This window comes from Delphinapterus leucas, chromosome 9 (genome assembly GCF_059928025.1).
Source record: "Delphinapterus leucas isolate spDelLeu-1000000601 "Yukka" chromosome 9, BTC_Dleu_Yukka2, whole genome shotgun sequence".
Classification (NCBI taxonomy): domain Eukaryota; kingdom Metazoa; phylum Chordata; class Mammalia; order Artiodactyla; family Monodontidae; genus Delphinapterus; species Delphinapterus leucas.
The window spans coordinates 7003100-7022059 of NC_143137.1; the positions used below are offsets into that span (position 1 = coordinate 7003100).

An 18960-nucleotide genomic window follows, 5' to 3' on the forward strand; every position below is an offset into this window, starting at 1 on the left:
TTTTGCCCAAATATTTATCTCTAATTAACTATAACAACAAAATGAAACTAGCCTTTTAAAAAATGCATATAACATCTAGAGAACCCGTTCAAAATGAAACCAAATTTATGAATCTTTACATGATAGACTCACCTTGATTCACTATTTTCGGTGAGCCCATTTCAAAACAAATCAAAATTTTTATATTAGAGATGACACTCTGAAATAATCTAGATTTATTAGTACCTTTCATTTCATTAGCACACTTACTTTCAAAGTATTTTCACCTTTTTCTCTCACAGCTTTTTTATGAAATAATGAAGCAGGGAATATTTTCTCCATTTAAGTAGGGGGGGCCCTCAGAGGTTAAGTAAACGGCCAGTAAGGAAGTATTTACAGTGAAAAGCTATATTATCAAAGATTTGCTTTAGGGGCTTCCCTGGTGGCGCAGTGGTTGAGAGTCTGCCTGCCGATGCAGGGGACACGGGTTCATGCCCTGGTCCGGGAGGATCGCGGCTGGGCCTATGAGCCATGGCTGCTGGGCCTGTGCATCCGGAGCCTGTGCTCCGCAATGGGAGAGGCCACAGCAGTGAGAGGCCCGCGTACCACAAAAAAAAAAAAAAAAAAAAAGATTTGCTTTAAAATACACCAAAAAAAAAAAAAAGATGAACCGAAAGCTTTAAAAAAATGTTAATTTGAAAACAAATACAGGGACTTCCCTGGTGGCACAGTGATTAAGAATCCGCCTGCCAATGCAGGGGACATGGGTTCCATCCCTGGTCCGGGAAGATCCCACGTGCCACGTAGCAACTAAGCCCGTGCGCCACAACTACTGAGCCTGTGCTCTAGGGCCCACGAGCCACAACCACTGAGCCTGCATGCCACAACTACTGAAGCCCACGCACCTACAGCCCATGCTCCACAACAAGAAAAGCCATCACGATGAGAAGCCTGTGTGCCGCAACAAAGAGTAGCCCCCGCTCGACGCAACTAGAGAAAGCCCGTGCACAGCAACGAAGACCCAACACAACCAAAAATAAATAAATAAAATTGATCCTTTAAAAAAAAAAATACATTTCCAGAATTACAAAGTTAGGTTTAAGCACAGATCTGACTGCTCAGAAACATTTTTCAGGTTCCCAATTCTGGGTTATTTCCAAGAGATCATATTACTTCTACTTATTAATGATATAGGTTATTGTTTCCTGAACACTGGGAGTGGGGAGAATAGTGTTTGCAAGTCCCTCAGGCCTTGGGGATTCTTTTGGAAAGAAAAAAAGAACAGCCTCTAAAGGCTTTGCACATAACATGCCTCATTTGGTCAGTACAGAAACAGCTGTGCTTGCTATTCCAGCCGAGGTCTATATAGCCTTTTTTGGCCTAAAAGGACAAGCTGGCATGCTGACAGGGTCCGGAGAATAAATTCAAGCTCTCTATATTAATTATGAAAAAAGCCTTGTATGAAGGTTATGGTTTTATTCCTAGCAAATGAACAGAACTCAGTGTTTTGTTTTTTTTAGAACTCAGTGTTTTGCTCGATGCCTTTCAAATCTGTTAGAGACCACTGAAATCTAAAGTCACACCCAAAGGAGAAATAAGAGGTTGGACAAGACTAAGGCCCCAAAGACTGTCAGCTTATGCAGACAGACGGAAAAATACAGGTTCTTGCACACGTGGCAGTTTGTCTTTCCAACTTCCTACTTTGAGCTACAAGGCTGAAGTGTATTAACCATAATCCAACCTTATCTTTTTTTCTCCAAGATTTTATAAACACACACACATATATAAACAGGCAGTGAGAGACTGAGTGTAAGGAAGTGGATCCTTTAACAGACATCCGAAGGATGAACTGTCTATTCATCAAAAATATGAGACTTTTAAAATGCTTAATTGCTTCATTCGTCAATTTTCTGAATAATGAGTTAGTGCTCTAGAACCTCCAAATGTGATTCAAGTGGTTTTGACTTTTTTCTTTAGTTTATCATTATGAACTCATAGAATGCTATACACTGGATGAGTTTCAATCCATTGCAGCCATTATTTTTTTAACCATTTTTTAAATTGAAGTATAATTAATTTACAATGTTGTGTTCGTTTCAGGTGTACAGCAAAGTGATTCAGTTATACATATATATGTATATATTTTCAGATTGTTTTCCATTTAGTTATTACTGAATATAGTTCCCTGTGCTATACAGTAGGTCCTTGTTGTTTATCTATTTTATATATAGTAGTGTGTATGTGTTAATCCCAAACTCCTAATTTATCTCCTCCTCCTCTCCCCCCGCTATCCCCTTTGGTAACCTTAAGTCTGTCCGTGAGTCTATTTCCATTTTGTAAACAAGTTCAAGTCATTATTCTTTTTAACGCTCAAATTGTCCCTTTTTTGGCCAGCGGGAGCCCCTTCAGATCAGTTCTATATCTTTTCACATCATCAAACATCTAGGTTCCTTTATTTCTGGTACGACAAACTAGAGCAGGTTCATCTTGTACATTTCCTGCTCCAAGCACACAATCAATAATCTCTCTGAGAAACGGGATTTAGAGACAACAATCTGGATGATAAGGATGCTAACTGCTAATAGGTTGTCACTGCTTCTAGGTCTTTTCAATGGACAAAGCTATAAAATACATACCTTTTAGAAAAAGGAAAGTGTCATGAGTTTATATTAATATTTATGATTCATATTTAAGATTACAGGGCTTTAATTAAATCCTTTGATTTTATGCTTGTATCTTTTCCCTCTTATCCTGAGAATCTTGGTTCCTAACGACACTACATAATCTTTGCTTTATCTGAATGTACATTTCAAAATAAGACTAATATTATTAACAAAAATATGGACTCAATTTAAGATTTTTTTGTGGTATACAGTTTAGTTATTTCAGTGTGTGTTTGATTTTTACTTTTTTTAATGTAAAATATTTACAAAGCTCCAAAATCAAAACTATAAAATAAGGTACATTCAGAGAGGTCTAGTTTCCATCTCTAATCTCTCCCTCCCTGTATAGGCAGCCATTCTCATTGGTTTTTGTTTTAATCTTGCATTCTTTCTTGGAAAAATATAAGCAAACATATGTACATCTTTGTATTTTCCCTCTCCATGAGGTATACTACACAAACTGCTCTGTACCTTCATTTTTTACTTACCAATATATTGTGGACATCTGTCTGTAGCCGTATACAGAGAGCTTTCTCATTCCTTTTTGTAGCTGTACCATTGTTTATTCAAGAGTCTCCTACTGATAGGCATTTGGATTCTTTCCAATCTTTTGTTACAATATTAGTCAGCAGCCAACCATAAAAGCTATGGAGGACTAAAAGAACAAGCCAGTTCTCCAGAAATGCGAGTGGCTATTGTTATTACAGCCACTGGCTCAGTATGTCTTCACTGAACTTGGGGAACCCCAGGAAGGTAACCCTTCTTTTTGAATAATGATGCTAAAGTTCCTCTGGTCATTGAGCTTACTAGATCAGTAAAACTAAGTAAATATTTATTTTATCAAATAATTGGGTCTTGGCACTGCTGTAACTGAATGCATGTAATATGGCTGTGTCTACTACATTTGGTGGGGGTGGTGGGGGTGTATAACTGAGGACCTTTTGGAAGTGAAATAAAAGGAGCAGGAGTACTGGAATACTCAGGTGGCCTCATGCAGTCACCTGCCTGGTGACGGTAGGGCAACTACTGGCCCAGTCACCACAACAGCACTCAGAGCACATCTGCACAGGCCTGAGGAATCCCAATAGTGGATACTTAAAGAGACACAAATGAGAGTAAAATCATTGGTTCCTGCAAGCAGCAGGCTTTGGAGAAAGCCACAGAAGAGAGAAAAACTGAAAATAGTGATCAGGTAAGAGGGAGTCGATAAATGCTGAGGTTTTAGGTTTGAGGGGTAGTTCAAATAGAAAGGCTTTCAAAAAGAAAACATAAAATTTTAATATCTACACTGGTTGAATGTCATTTTAGCTATGAGGAAATCTTATTGTATGTGTGTGTGTGTGTGTGTATGTTTTAAACAGGTAAGGCCCCACACTGTCTGAAAAGCAGCTGGAACCTTGAGGTTCTGGGATGTATACAAAGGTATTATGAACTAAGTGAGTTAAAACAAGTGCTGAGGGACTTCCCTGGTGGCGCAGTGGTTAAGAATCCACCTGCCAATGCAGGGAACATGGGTTCGAGCCCTGGTCCAGGAAGATCCCACACGCCATGGAGCAACTAAGCCTGTGCGCCACAACTACTGAAGCCCGCACGTCTAGAGTCCATGCTCCGCAACAAGAGAAGCCACCGCAATGAGGAGCACGCACATCGCAATGAACAGTAGCCCCCACTCACTGCAACTAGAGAAAAGCCCACGTGCAGCAACTAAGACTCAATGCAGCCAATAAATAAACAAATAAATAAAATTAAAAGAACAAAAAAAAAAACTGGTGCTGAGATTTGCAGCAACATGTATGCAACCAGAGATTATCATGCTAAGTGAAATAAGTCAGAAAGAGAAAGACAAATACCATATGATATCACTTATATGTGGAATCTAAAATATGGCACAAACGAACCTATCTAGAAAACAGAAACACAGACATAGAGAGCAGACTTGTGGTTGCCAGGGGTGGGGGGGTGAGCGGAGGGGGAGGGGAGGGGGAGGGAGAGGGATAGAGTGGGAGTTTGGGGTTGGTAGATGCAAACTATTACATTTAGAATGGATAAACAACAAGGTCCTACTGTATAGCACAGGGAACTATATTCAATATCCTGTGATAAACCTAATGGAAAAGGATATATAAAAAGAATGTGTGTGTGTGTATAACTGAGTCACTTTGCTGTGCAACAGAGACTGGCACAACACTGTAAATCAACTATACTTCAGTTAAAACAAAAACTGGTGCTGAGATTTGAATTCTTAAGCAGAAAATAAAAATACTTGACAGGGCCTTCCCTGGTGGCGCAGTGGTTAAGAATCCGCCTGCCAATGCAGGAGACACAGGTTCGAGCCCTGGTCCAGGAAGATCCCACATGCTGCGGAGCAACCAAGCCCATGAGCCACAGCTACCGAGCCTGCGCTCTAGAGCCCGTGAACCACAACTACTGAGCCCACGAGCCGCAACTACTGAGCCCACGAGCCGCAACTACTGAAGCCCACGCGCCTAGAGCCCGTGCTCTGCAACGAGAAGCCACTGCAATGAGAAGCCCACGCGCCGCAACGAAGACTAGCCCCCGCTCACCGCAACTAGAGAAAGCCCAAGCGCAGCAACGAAGACCCAATGCAGCCAAAAATCAATCAATCAATAAATAAATAAAATTATTAAAAAAATACTTGACACATGAAACTACCATTGGTAAAGATATAAAAACTTTTTTTGCACCTTTTGTGAAATAGGTATAGAACTGTAACATAGCAGGTGAATATATTGAGTATTTGTGTCATAAGTTAAAACCTCTAAGTTTTATTTCCAGGGTAATTCTTGTTTGCAAATAGGCTACAATAAAATAAAAGGACTATCATATTTGGATGTGTTTAGTCGCTGATTTTGTTTAGGAAAAGGTGGCCTTGCTGGATTAGAGTGAACGGTGATAAAGGAGATAAGGGTGATGCACCCAAAACAATGATGATCAAAGAAGTCTCCTCAGGACTACAAGGTTTGAGAATGAATTTATTTTACTTATAGGTCATTCTAGAATCTTGGCCCTAGTCCATGGCTTCCAAACTAGAAGAAGGGCTAGATAATGAGCTTTTGGTAATTATTCCATCTGAACTTCTTAGTTAAGGCTTTCCTCCAAAGAATTCTAAACTATTGGAGTTCAATATTAAAACTATCAGCAACCAAATAATGGCCACACGCACACAGAGGTGGTCTGTATTCTGGCCCTAGTAGCAGAGTTAAAGACGAATTTCAGAAATCTCAGGTTTAGATCTTTCTGTATTCTCCCATTCACTACTATTTTCTACTAACTGTAAGCCGTTTTATCTAAGATACTTGACATCAATGACGGTTCCCTAGGAGGAATAATAATTTCTCTTTTCCTTCATCAGATTCAGATGATGGCGATGGAGACAGAGCATAAAACTAATTCTAAGATATCTGGACATAAAAAGGAGGGGGTGCCACATGGCACTACTGCTATCCCCAAATCTAGTCTACCTATGCATATTTTTATTTAATTACAATGCATAGTTCTTCCTAAAGCTCTAAAATGGAATACAATAATAAATTATGGGTGTTATTTTATAAGAAATATGGATAAATCCAAACATAATTTTAGAAAATTGTTTCTAAACGTACATCAAAATTTTAATGTAAACACACTGATCTAATAAAAATTACAAGGTGTATTAAAATTAAACAAAGATGGGGAGTTCCCTGGCGGTCCAGTGGTTAGGACTCCAAGCTTCCACTGCTGGGGGGCCCAGGATCGATCCCTGGTCAGGGAACTAAGATCCTGCATGCCCCGCAGCACGGCCAAAAAAATTAAGCAAACATGATGATGTTAAAGAAGAGAGAAGCTGCTTGCTCAAAAATGAAAAGTTTTGAATCTTTTTTTTTATAATAACAAGATGTTAAAAATGATATAAATGGTTAAAGTGAAGAATAATCTACGAAAAAAATACTTTATCAGTTCTGTCACTAAAGTGGCCCAGCATTAGTATCTACCTGGCATCCGTGTGGACAGTCTGTTATGCACCTTGATGACCAGACAATTAATACTATTCTCCGCCGAAAGGAACCAGGACTTTTTTAATGTGTTGGGAGGAGGAAAATCTAAAATAAGCTCCTGTTAACACAGCAGTCCTGAGACTGCCTATCCTCAGGAGGCCTGCTTGCAAGGCTGGCGCTTGGCTGGCAAATAGCTCCCTATGCTGATATCAAGCTTTCCTATATGTTGGGTGCCTCACTGGGCCCTAAGCTGTTTGTACAAACAGTGTGGTTTATGTTGAACATCCACTTTCCTTCTGGGAGTCTGGAATCTTGGTACATGCCAGACAGAGGGTGCCTACGTGACCGGCCTTGGGTGCTGAGTCCCCAGAGAGCTTCTCTGGGAGACAACACACTGCACATGTTGTCACAACTCATCGCTGGAGGAATTAAGTGTGTCCTATGAGACTCTACGGAAAGGGGACTCTGGAAGCTGGCCCCTGGTTCCCTCCAGGCTTTGCCCTGAGTGCCTTTAACCTTTGCTGATTTTGCTTTGTGTCCTGTCACCGTAATAAATCTCAGCCCTGAGCGTGACTATATGCCAGGTCCTGTGTGTCCTCCCAGCAAACTACTGGGCCTAGGAGAAGTCTTGGAAATCCCAACACAGCCTGGAACATATTTTTTTAAGAAAACGAGTACTGAGGCAGTACCAGAAGGACACAGGAGACACAGCAGACAGTTTAAAAGTCCTCTCACCTGTTGACAATTTGAGCAACCAAAAGAAAACAACTGAATTAAATGAATAAAAAGGCATTAAAATATAATTAAACCTAAAAGGAGGAAAATATTAAGGGTTCTAAAGGTTAGAAACATATGAATTTTTTAAAGGCTATATATATTGATCAGTCCAAATTATATGACTTCTATCCTCAAGTTCTGGTAAATATCTAGGTTGGTAATCACCAATGCAAGCTAAAACTCTAAAGAATAAAACCAGAGTACTAAATAAATGCAATGCTTACACTGTTAACTCTAAATAAAAATGTATTAAAGTATAAAGGGTGACTACCCACAAGTAGAGTCTTTTTTTTTTAAGATTTTTTTTTGATGTGGACCACTTTTAAAGTCTTTATTGAAATTGTTACAATATTGCTTCTGTTTTATGTTTTGGTTTTTTGGTCCCGAGGCATGTGGGATCTCAGCTCCTCAACCAGGGATCGAACCCACACCCCTGCACTGGAAGGCAAAGTCTCAACCACTGGACCACCAAGGAAGTCCCCCACAAACAGAGTCTTAAAAACCAAGGTAAAAATAAATTGACAAGATGAAAGCTAAATCAAACTTTCATATATAATCTCAAAACCAAATTATTTATACCTTTTCCATTCATCCCCAAACAATAAAATGATACACTCATTCTTTCTCACTGAGGACTATGTCATGTACCTAACAAAGGTGACCAAGGAGCCATTTCCAATAATGAATTTTTCTGCAATCAAATAACCCATCTTTATTTGTGATATGATTTTAGACCCATTATTTATATCCATGATACAGAGATTAATAAAATTCAACCTGTTACACTGCCTAAATACAATCACCTACACATTCTTAAAAATAGGGGTAGCAGATATATACATTCCTCAAAACTCAGAGAATGGGACTTCCCTGGTGGCACAGTGGTTAAAAATCTGCCTGCCAATGCAGGGGACACAGGTTCGAGCCCTGGTCCAGGAAGATCCCACATGCCGCGAAGCAACTAAGCCCGTGTGCCACAACTACTGAGCCTGTGTTCTAGAGCCCACGAGCCACAACTACTGAGCCCACGGGCCACAACTACTGAGCCTGCGCTCTAGAGCCCATGTGCCACAACTACTGAACCCCGCGTACGTAGAGCCCGTGCTCCACAACAAGATAAGCCACCGCAATGAGAAGCCCGCGCACCACGATGTAGAGTAGCCCCCACTCGCCGCAACTAGAGGAAGTAACGAAGACCCAACGCAGCCATAAATAAATAAATAAAATTAAAAAGAAAAATTTACATCAAAAGAAAAAATATAGGGCTTCCCTGGTGGCACAGTGGTTGAGAATCTGCCTGCCAATGCAGGGGACACGGGTTCGAGCCCTGGTCCGGGAAGATCCCACATACCGTGGAGCAACTAAGCCCGTGAGCCACAACTACTGAGCCTGCACGTCTGGAGCCCGTGCTCCGCAACAAGAGAGGCCACGACAGTGAGAGGCCCGCACACTGCGATGAAGAGTGGCCCCCACTTGCCACAACTAGAGAAAGCCCTCACACAGAAACGAAGACCCAACACAGCCAAAACTAAAAATAAATAAATAAATTTATTAAAAAAAAAGAAAAAGAAAAAATATAAACAAATATTGAACTCTAGGTAAATGATATTCATGCTGAACTAATTAGGGGGAAATGTGTTGATATCTGTACTGATTTTGAAATACATGAAAAATAAGATGTATTGATGCAGGGATAGAGGGATGCAGGGATGGATATATATGTAATAGGGAAGTACAGTAAAATGTTAGTGATAGAATCTAGGTGATAGGTATCTAGGTGCTCATTGTAAAATTATTTCAACTTTTCTGATTGTTTGAAAATTTTCATAATAAAATGTTAGAAAAAATAACTGTATGGGGCGGGGGTGGGTTGTCAGAGAAGTTCATCTAATAGACACGTCTGGAGGATGAATTTTCTGTGAGCTTTCTATCTATCAAAGAACAAAAATTGCATGAGATTTTTCTGATAACAGAGGTGGGACTTGAGAGAAATAATACAACTGGACTTTGACTAGCAGTCTTCCCCACACAATATCAAGGAGCTGCCAACCAAAAAAAGTAGGGAGAGTTAACTAACGATAGCTGGCTCCCAAATTGGGCAAAATCCACTTTTCCCAGGTGGATGCCATCAGGGTCTGCCAGTTAAGTGCGTCCCCGAGGGACCAGGCAGACTCCCAGCCCCTTAGCACTTCTGAACAGCTGGGCACACATTCCCTCAATAGCCCTTATGTGTGTGGTACTGATGAGCGAAGGCTTTGGACAAGGTTATCTCTAAGCTCTATTTAAATGCCTGATGACCCATTCGCAGTCTACTTGCTTTAGGACTGAGAGGCTCTAGAAGCCCTAAGCCCTACTTACCTTAGTTCTGAGCCATCATCTCTGACCAGGAAAGGGAGACAAGGAGTGGATACTCTCTTCTCTCACTCACCTTCAGTGGGGTCTGTGGGAATCTCGCTTTCCTCTGGCCCTGCCTGGTCCTCTGTATTATGGTCCCCTTCTGGCTGAATCTGAGATAAGACATCAGGTTGATTCATGGCATAATCTAGGAGAGGAAAATGGGAAAGAGGGTATGACAAAGTGATAAATGAGGATGACAACTGATGGCCATAAAAGCTGAACTGAAGGCTGTGAGGTGCACAGGCCCAGGGAATTTCTTTTAGAGTCTAGATCGCCTCCCCCCATCCATTCACCTCCAACTATGGGCGCTATCTATTAGGAAACAGGTAAGAGGAGAGGTGAGGTGTGGGAAAGGCACATGTGCTACCTGGGCACCACCTGCTACTTCCATGGAGTAAGAGTGAGTGTGCCTCAAGGAGGAGAGGCAAGGCCCTTTCAAAGTGAAGGATACTATGGAAACCACTGCAGCTGGCACACCCATAACCCATAACCTTGAACTTCATTCTCCGTCCCACGATTTGGCAGAAGGAGAGATCATGATTTCCTATTTAGCAAGGGTGAACTGAAAATCTTTCGCTTGGAACCAGAAGTGTGTGAGGACACAGTGAAAATGAGGACACTGGAGGAAAAGGGACCATTCTGAGACTTCATGGAGCTGCTGTCACCTCATTCAAAAGATGCCAACTTAGCCTCACCCATGGAAATGAGCGACTCGTAGTTGCCCTTCATGATATTCTTGTAAAGTTCCTTTTGCCATTCTTCTAATTTTTCCCACTCTGGAGTGGAAAAGTAGATGGAGATGTCATCAAATGTCACAGGCACCTGAAATTACAACACTGGGGTTAGTGTCTCTCACTGCAATTTAACCATTCAATAAATCTCTACTAAATGCCTACTAGTTACAAAAAAACCTATGTGAGATGCTGAAAGGATACAGGCAATATTTAAGACACAGGTCTAACCTCCAAGAGCTGACAGTGTTTTCACTGTGATAAACTTTAGGGCTATGAGTTCTAGGAGAGTGTAAACAGTCACTCACAGAGGTAGGTACAAATGCAAAGCAGGATTTAATTCACAGAACTCTACATATTGTGAATATCCATCAAGTACAAGGCTTATCCTAAGCACCAAGATTATAAATACATCGTTTCTGCCTAAAAGGAGCATATGACTACACTCAAATTAATGACATGGACAAGAAATTTTGGAAACAGAGCTATAATGGGGTTGGGATGAGTCTAGAAAAGATGCGACTTTGGCCAGTCCTAAAAGACAGGTAGGTTATAAACAGGCCTAATGTGAATGGGAAAAACATTTAAGCATGGAACACTGGAGAGTGCATTCAGAGAGCAGTTATAGATTCTGCCTAGTTGGAGTCAAGGTTTCATGAAGGAAATGGTCATGTACAGGACAGAATCCTCCCACCCTCCAGCACAATTCTGTCTAAAGCTAGGAGCTTATCCACAGGCAAATGGATATGTTTCTCTGGAAAGAAATACAAGAGTTGCCTGGGGAATTAAGGCACCAAGTATGGGCACTATCGCCTAGTGTGAAGCTCTTCTCCTTCTGCCATCGTCATAATGGTTAGCTCTTCCTTTTCCTGCCTGACAGCTTTCAACAGTTTTATTCTTAAATATGAGCTTATTTCTAAGTATCAGTGACCATTTAGAGAAATCCTGCCACATGATCAAGAAAGACTAAAATAAAAGGAGGGAAAAAAATAACTGTGGAAAAAATAGAAATACCTAGGCAACAGAATTTTTTAAAAAACCTTAATTAGTAATCCCATAAAGAATCGAGAGATATTAAACCCATAAAATAAAAACAGGATGCTACGGGAAAAGAAATATCCAAGAGCAAGAAAGACTCCGTGTAACTAGTATATATACATATACTTTTTTCCCCAAATTAAAAAATTCAATAAAAAGATACTCATCTTCATAAACTTAACATATCCTTTAAAATACAAAGGTCTGTACAATTCTATGAGGCAATTAATTTCTCTCTAATTGCTTCATTTGTGCCATCTCTACTTCCCCAACCATAAATTTTGTTCCTCAGGAGCTAGAACCATAAATTACTCATTTTACATCCTGCTCAGCATCTAAAACCAACTGAGGCAAACGTAGATGCTCAATAGTTAATTTTTTATCTAATCTCACTACACAAAAGATTTGTGATAGCTTACAACAGAAACACACGTGATAAAATAATGACAAAAATAAAGGATTGAGATGGGCTTCTGGTTCAAGATTGTGAACTAAACACACATGTACTTCCCTTTCCACCCAGAGTTCCATTGAAATGACAGTAAATAAGAGCAGGAGGGACTCAATACCAGTACCAAGAATGAGAAGGAGAGGCCGTCACTAGATCAGAATTTCTGATGAGTTTCTCACTGAGACCTAGAGGATGCGCCTGTGCTGGGGTCTAAGGTACGAGGAAGCTGCATCTCTGACAACACACAGGAAAGGACTGCAGTAAGGAATCCAGAGAATTCCAAGCTCAAAGCTGGCAGAGATGCTGAGTAGGGGTTACTGGTTATAAACTGCAGTCTGGAGGTCGACCTCTGGAATAGCGGGGCCCCCTGCCTTGTCCTCATCAGCCCTGGGAAAGCAGCATTTACCCCAAAGCTGAAACCCAGACCTCAACTCTAAAGAAATTAAAAAACCCGCCTGGAGGGCTTCCGTGGTGGCACAGTGGTTAGGAATCCACCTGCCAATGCAGGGGACATGGGTTCGAGCCCTGGACCGGGAAGATCCCACATGCCGCGGATCAATTAAGCCCGTGTGCCACAAGTACTGAGCCTGCGCTCTAGAGCCCTCGAGCCACAACTACTGAAGCCCGCGCTCCTAGAACCCATGCTCCGCAACGAGAAGCCACCGCAATGAGAAGCCGGCGCACCACAACGAAGAGAGTAGCCCCCACTCGCCACAACTAGAGAAAGCCCGTGCGCAGCAAAGAAGACCCAACGCAGCCATTAAATATTTAAAAACAAAAACAAAAAAACCTGCCTGGAGACAGCACCCGGTCCCAGTGCGGTGCTGACAACTTAGAGTACCACCTTACTCCTGGCCTCTGGGTGGCCCCCCAGCACTGCCTGTTTGCTCCTTGCACAGCACCTTAAAGTGAAGCCCACCTATATCGGGCACCTATGGAGAGAGCCTCTCCTGCAAAGGAAAGATCCTTTGGTTAAACAGACTTACATGATGGCAGAGAAAACACGCCAGCTTCCTCAAATTAACCTCTTAATTAACCTACAAACAACCAAGGATTACTCGATATTGAAAAAGTAAAACTGACAGCATCAAGATGAACACACACTACAAACAATCCTAGAGACTTAAAAAAAAAAAAAGCTCCAATACATATTCTCAGAGACATTCAAGTAGATACTGCATCCATTAAAAAAAAATTCAGGCTGCTTTAAAAAGGAAGAAAATAAATATTCTGGAAAATTAAATATATACTTGTTAAAATAAAAGAAAGGCTGGAAGGAAACGTCAGAGAACTCTAGTTTAAAAGGTGAAAAATATGAAGGAAAAGTTAAAGACACAAAGACAATAATCCATCATCTGTCAAACAGTAATTCCAGAAAGAGAACAGAAAAAAATGTGAAAGGGGGAAATGAAAAATTATAAAAACAGAATCACAGAAGAAAATTTTCCAGAGTGGAAAACATATCAGTCTTCTGACTGAAAGGTCACACCGAGTGCCCAACAAAAAGTTTAAAAGACCTACACCCAGACACATCCTCAACAAATTTTAGAAAAACCAAGTACAAATAGAAGATAAAATCTTCCAGAGAGGAAAAAAAAAAAAAAAAAGAGAGATTTCTTACAAACGAATGAGAATTGATTTGTTATTAAACTTTTCATCAGTGGCATTTGATGTTATGAGACAAAGGACCAATGCCTTTAAAATTGTGAGAGAAATGGAATATTATTCAGCCTTAAGAAGGAAATTCTGACACCTGCTCCAACATGGATGAACCTGGGAGAGGTCATGCTCAGTGAAATAAGCCAGTCGTACGGGGACAGATGTCATACTGCATGACCCTACCTAGATGAGGACCTAGAGCAGACAGATTCACAGAGACAGAAAGCAGAAGCGGGGTTGCCAGGGGCTGGGGGAGGGGGGAATGGGGGGGTTCTATAGGTGCAGCATTAAAGTTTTGCAAAATGAAGAAGTTCTGAAGATGGGTGGTGGTGACAGCTGCATAACAATGGGCATGTACTTAATGCCACTGAACTGTACACTTAAAATGGTAAATATTTTTTCTTTTCTTCCCTCCCCCACAAAATGGTAAATTTTATGTCATATATATTTTACCACAATTTAAAAAATTAAAATTAAGAAAAAAAATCTGAGGGAAAATTATTTTGAGTTTGGCATTCAAAAGTAAGGGCAGAATAAGAGCATTTTCAACAAATCAAGGACACAAAATTTCTACCTCTGTGGCCCATGTTTCAATCTAGTAAATCTTCGATATATTTCAATTTCATGAAGAAATCTTTGAGAGAAATCACATTATTTTATATATGACTTTGGAGTTTAAGATAGACAGTTTAGGGCTTCCCTGGTGGCGCAGTGGTTGAGAGTCCGCCTGCAAATGCAGGGGACACCCCCGGTCCGGGAAGATCACACATGCTGCGGAGCGGCTGTGCCCGTGAGCCATGGCCGCTGAGCCTGCGCGTCCGGAGCCTGTGCTCCGCAACAGGAGAGGCCACAACAGTGAGAGGCCCGCGTACCGCAAAAAAAAAAAAAAAAGATGGACAGTTTAAATGTTATCCACTCATCCAGGTAAGACAGTAAGTAACTTTATGGCAAATATTATGTTTAAATTACCCAAAAACCCTTCTGGAGGTGCTCCAGATACACAAACAAAACACACCGTGGGGAAGGTTCTAAGAAGCTGACTCTGAGCCCTCCGCCGCCTGCTCACCTCTGCTCCCCGCCCCCGCCAGCCTTAAAGGAGCCTCCATCGCCTCTCTTCCCGTTCGCCCTTCAGCCTGCTCCACCCAGTCTTCTATCCCCGCCCCTGCACTAAAACAACTCTTGCAAGGTCCCCAGCGAGGCTGTGTTGCCAAGTTGTATTCACCATCCTCATCCTTCTAGCCCGTTCGGTAACACGTTAACCCACACGACCACTGTCCCTTGACCCTGTGACCCACACACTCACTGGCCACCACTCCCACTTATGGCACTTGGTCCTCTGACTCTTTCTGCTGCTTCTCCACATTCTCTCCCAAAGTAATCACCTCCGGCCTCATGACTTAACAATACAATCTGTACGTCAGTGATTTCCAAATATTTCTCACCTTTGGGCTTCGAAGATCACTTAACATCTCTCCTGAACGTATCCCAGCCATCTCAAACCAATGCTGCCAAAGGAGAACTAATTCCTTCCCACCCTGAAGCATCCCCACCTCTGTAAGTGCCAATACCATCCATCCAGTCCTTCAAGTCAAAAGCCTAAGAGCCCGTGGTTAAGAGCATATGCTCTGGAGCCAACTGGGTCACAGTACAACTCCAGCATTTATACTTACTGACTGTATGAGCTTGGGCAAGTTAGGAGTCTTATTAAAGTAACTAAAGCACTTACAACAGTAAGTGCTCAGTAAATTATCACAGTTAATTTACAGCTCTTGTTCTTAATTCCTCATTCCCTAATTCCCATTAGTAAGTCCTACCGTCAATTTTACCACCAAAGCAGCCTGAATCTGTCCACTTGTCTCCATCTCCACTACTGCCACCCTCACTCAAGCCACTCTCGGCCCTCCTACTATTACAGCTGCCTTATTGTTTTCTCCCTGCTTCTGTTCTTACCCCCATGACCCATTCGGCCCAGAGCGGCCAAAGAGATTCTTTCAAAATACAGACCAGATATAGCTCCTCATCTAAAAAATCCCCCAGTCTTCCCATTACACCCAAGATAAAGTCCACATTCCTTACCTCGGTCTCCAATGCCCTATGTCAGTGGTTCACAACCGTAGTTGCATATTAGAATTATCTATGGAGTTTTAAGATTAATGATTAGGCCCCATCCTGAACCTGTTACATCAGAACCTCTAGATGTGATGCCCATCAAAATTTTAAAAGCCCCCAGGTGATTCCTGTACAGCTAGGGCTGAAAAACACTGCCCTAAATGAGCTGCCCCCTGCTTCTCTAGCCGTGCTCCACTTACTCACTGCACACCAGCCAACTGGTCTTTTTCCTTCCCCTCAGTGTTTCAAGGTTGTTTGTGCCTTTGGGACATTGCACCAGGTGTTCTTTACACCTGGGAAGCTCTTCCTCAGATCTTCTCCCAGTAGGTTCCTTCCTGTCATTTAGTCTCAGCCTAAAAATTAGCTACTTTATGAGACCTTCTGTGACATCCAATCTAAAAAATAAATCACCAGATAGCACTTTTATTTTTATCAAAGTACTTAAATGGGTTTATTTTGTTTGTTTATATTATCTTTCCCCCTAAAATTTAAGCTCCAGGGGAGCTTACAAGAATTGTTCACTGCTGTGCCTTCAGGAAGTAGATATCAAGCAAATACTAAGTGTTCAAGAAGTATCTGTTGAATGAATGAATGAATAAATAAACGGGCATGTTTGGAAACTAGCTGCCTCAAGGCTGTCTTCCACAGCTCAAGAATGATGTTTATTTCCTGTTGTTTTAGGGACTATTCCCTTCAGAAAGGCCGGGCCCTAGCACTGTGGCGCACTCTGTAAAGGATGCGGAAGGACAGGATCCATGTGGATCCTAGACCCACAGACAGCCCCAAACCTTATATTAACCACTTAACTCCACATCCCTTCCTCTGTCCTCCTCTAACTTTTTTTTTTTTTTACCAGAATTGCCAACAAATTCAAATTGACTGATTTAAATAATATTTACTTTTGTTTCCAACCAAGACTGTAGCAGACAGGTTAATAAAGAAGAAAGTGACTTGTGGGGTAATGGGCAAAAGAGAAAAAAATCCATCTGCCGGATAGCCAACTTTGGATTGGGAAGAGTTTTCCAATCTGAAGTCTGACACTTCACATGATCACTAAATTGAACGTGGAATGCTTCCAAAATAGATAAAACACAAAACAACTTCTTGGTTCCTTCAGCCAAACTGATTGACCAAGACTACCCCTTGCTAATAGTCTAAGGTCTAGTGGTAGCACTGTGCACGCAGAAGTGGAGGTATTACCTTTGGGATATCTCCTTTAATACCGGGGGGCAGCCGCAGGATCCAGAAGTTCCTGTTCCTCAGCAGGTTCTCCAAGTTCTCCAGCCGCCTCTGCAGCAGCCCGTACTCCTGCAGCAGGGTCCCCAGCACCGCCCACTTGCCCTCCAGCTGGTTCCCGAGATCAGCCACTGTCTTTTCGCAGCTGGCCAGCTTCTTTTCGGCTGTCCCTGTCCGTCCTTCCAGGTGCAGGAGTCGCCGGCTATGGACCTCCACCTTTCTCTCGATAGCCTGCACGGCCGCCACTACTGTCCACAAGGAGATGGCCGCAGTCTGCAGGTGTGCTTCATTTGCTGCTGGGGGTGTGGGAAGAGGAAGCGCCTGCAGGGATGTAAGGCATTCGGAGTCCCATTCAGGAGTCTGTGTGCAGTGGAAAGAGGAGATGAGACATTGAGTGTTAGAAGGAGCCCTAATCCGAACTAAAATGAGATAAGCGCTGCTTGAGTGGCCAGCGGAGATTAATCTAAATATAGTATTAGTAGTGCCTGCATAAGCCTCATCTTTATGGAGCTCATTGACATCAAAAGCCAAGAGAATTGCTTTGGTGGTTGAGGGATGGAGTAGGTAAGACAGTGAACAGGTGAAACTGGATCAAGAAGCAGCCTGGCACAGAGCCACTCACCCAGAGGCCAGGTTGCTGCTGCATCCTCTGTCTCTGGAAAAGCTCTAAGTGCATCAGGATCTTTCCAGGTTTCAGTGAGCTCGGTGCCCTTCTGATAAACCCCTTATTTATTGACTTAGGCTCCGGCCCCATCCATCACCCTGCTGACAAGCCACAACCATATCATTCAGGAGCAGCTGAATAAGCTGAGAATGTTGAGTGTGGAGAAAGCATGACAGCTATTTTCAAATATTTGAGGGTTATAAAACAGAAGGCAGGACAGACTTGTTTACTCCTATACTGTGTTACTCCAGAGGGCAGAACTAGAACCAACATGAAATTTTCAGGAACGTAAACTCTGGCCTATTTGAACTAGACCTTTCCAAGAACATAACAGGCTGCCTCCTCACTGAACATACCTTGGAACAAAGAGTGTATAGAAAATGAAACTCCTACAAGAAACGGGAGGTTGGATGAGGATGACCTCTGCAAAGCCTTCTGACTCTACGAGTTTGATAACCGGCTCTTTGGCCGTAACCTCCGGTCTCTGCAGCTCTCCCACCACCTTTTTCTCCTTTCACCTGCTCTGCGATCCCACTGAACCCTTGACTGTTCCATTTGCTCCTGGTTTACCGGCCTGCTCCGGGCTTTGCTTTCTTCCTTAGGTGATCATTTCAGCTAACTTCAACCCCTTCACTCGTCTGCCTTTCTGCCTCACCTGCTCGGCTAACCTCCGGCTTTGAATCAGTTCAATTGTTCTTTCTCTGTTCCTGGAAGCAGGCTGGTAAGCCCTACGAAATGAAGTCACACAACCAGGTAAACTGGTGTCACCACACACCCACGGTCTCTAAGCTCAGCAGGGACTCAGCACTGCCCTGTGCCCCACACTCCGCTTCCCATTCCACAGCGTGGCCACCACAAGCCCCTGGCCCTCTCCAGCTTTTAGTACAGCGCTTCTCAAACCGATGAGCCTAAGCATCATCTGGAGGCCCTGCTAAAATGCAAGACTCTGCTTCAGTAGGTCGAGTAGGAAAACTGGGAGTTTGCATTGAAAACAAGGTGATGTTGCTGTTGCTGCTTCAGGGAGCGCAGGCTGAGCGGGAAGACTCCTGTCCGCTGCAGGCCCCTCACTCTCAGGAGATGACGCGGCCTCCTACTTTGAGAAGAGGGTTAGAATTATTAGACCTCAACTCTCTCAACGTTCTCCTCTTTCTCTTCTTTTTCTTCACCCTCCTTCCCACTTCAAACTCATCAGTAGCTTGCTTAGTCCATGCTTTCTTCTTTCCTTCCCTCAGGAAAAAGGTTCATCCTATTTAAAACGAAT

At 42.4% G+C, this 18960-nt stretch overlaps 1 protein-coding gene across 2 annotated transcripts in view; it reads right to left on the minus strand.

Annotated features, from left to right (window-relative positions):
- Positions 1–18960, minus strand: part of ZNF398 (zinc finger protein 398) — a 34634-nt gene that overhangs the window by 13565 nt on the left and 2109 nt on the right. Inside the window, exons 1-4 of one of the 2 annotated variants that reach the window (XM_022578598.3) lie at positions 17658–18519; positions 17000–17395; positions 10507–10633; positions 9843–9956 (exon numbers count right to left, since the gene is read on the minus strand). In XM_022578598.3, coding sequence (XP_022434306.1) covers positions 9843–9956; positions 10507–10633; positions 17000–17395; positions 17658–17789 — 769 coding nt within the window. In that variant the 5' untranslated portion in view covers positions 17790–18519. Of the gene's footprint in view, positions 1–9842; positions 9957–10506; positions 10634–16999; positions 17396–17657; positions 18520–18960 lie in introns of those variants that run through there. The other variant, XM_022578607.3, reaches the window with a different exon arrangement.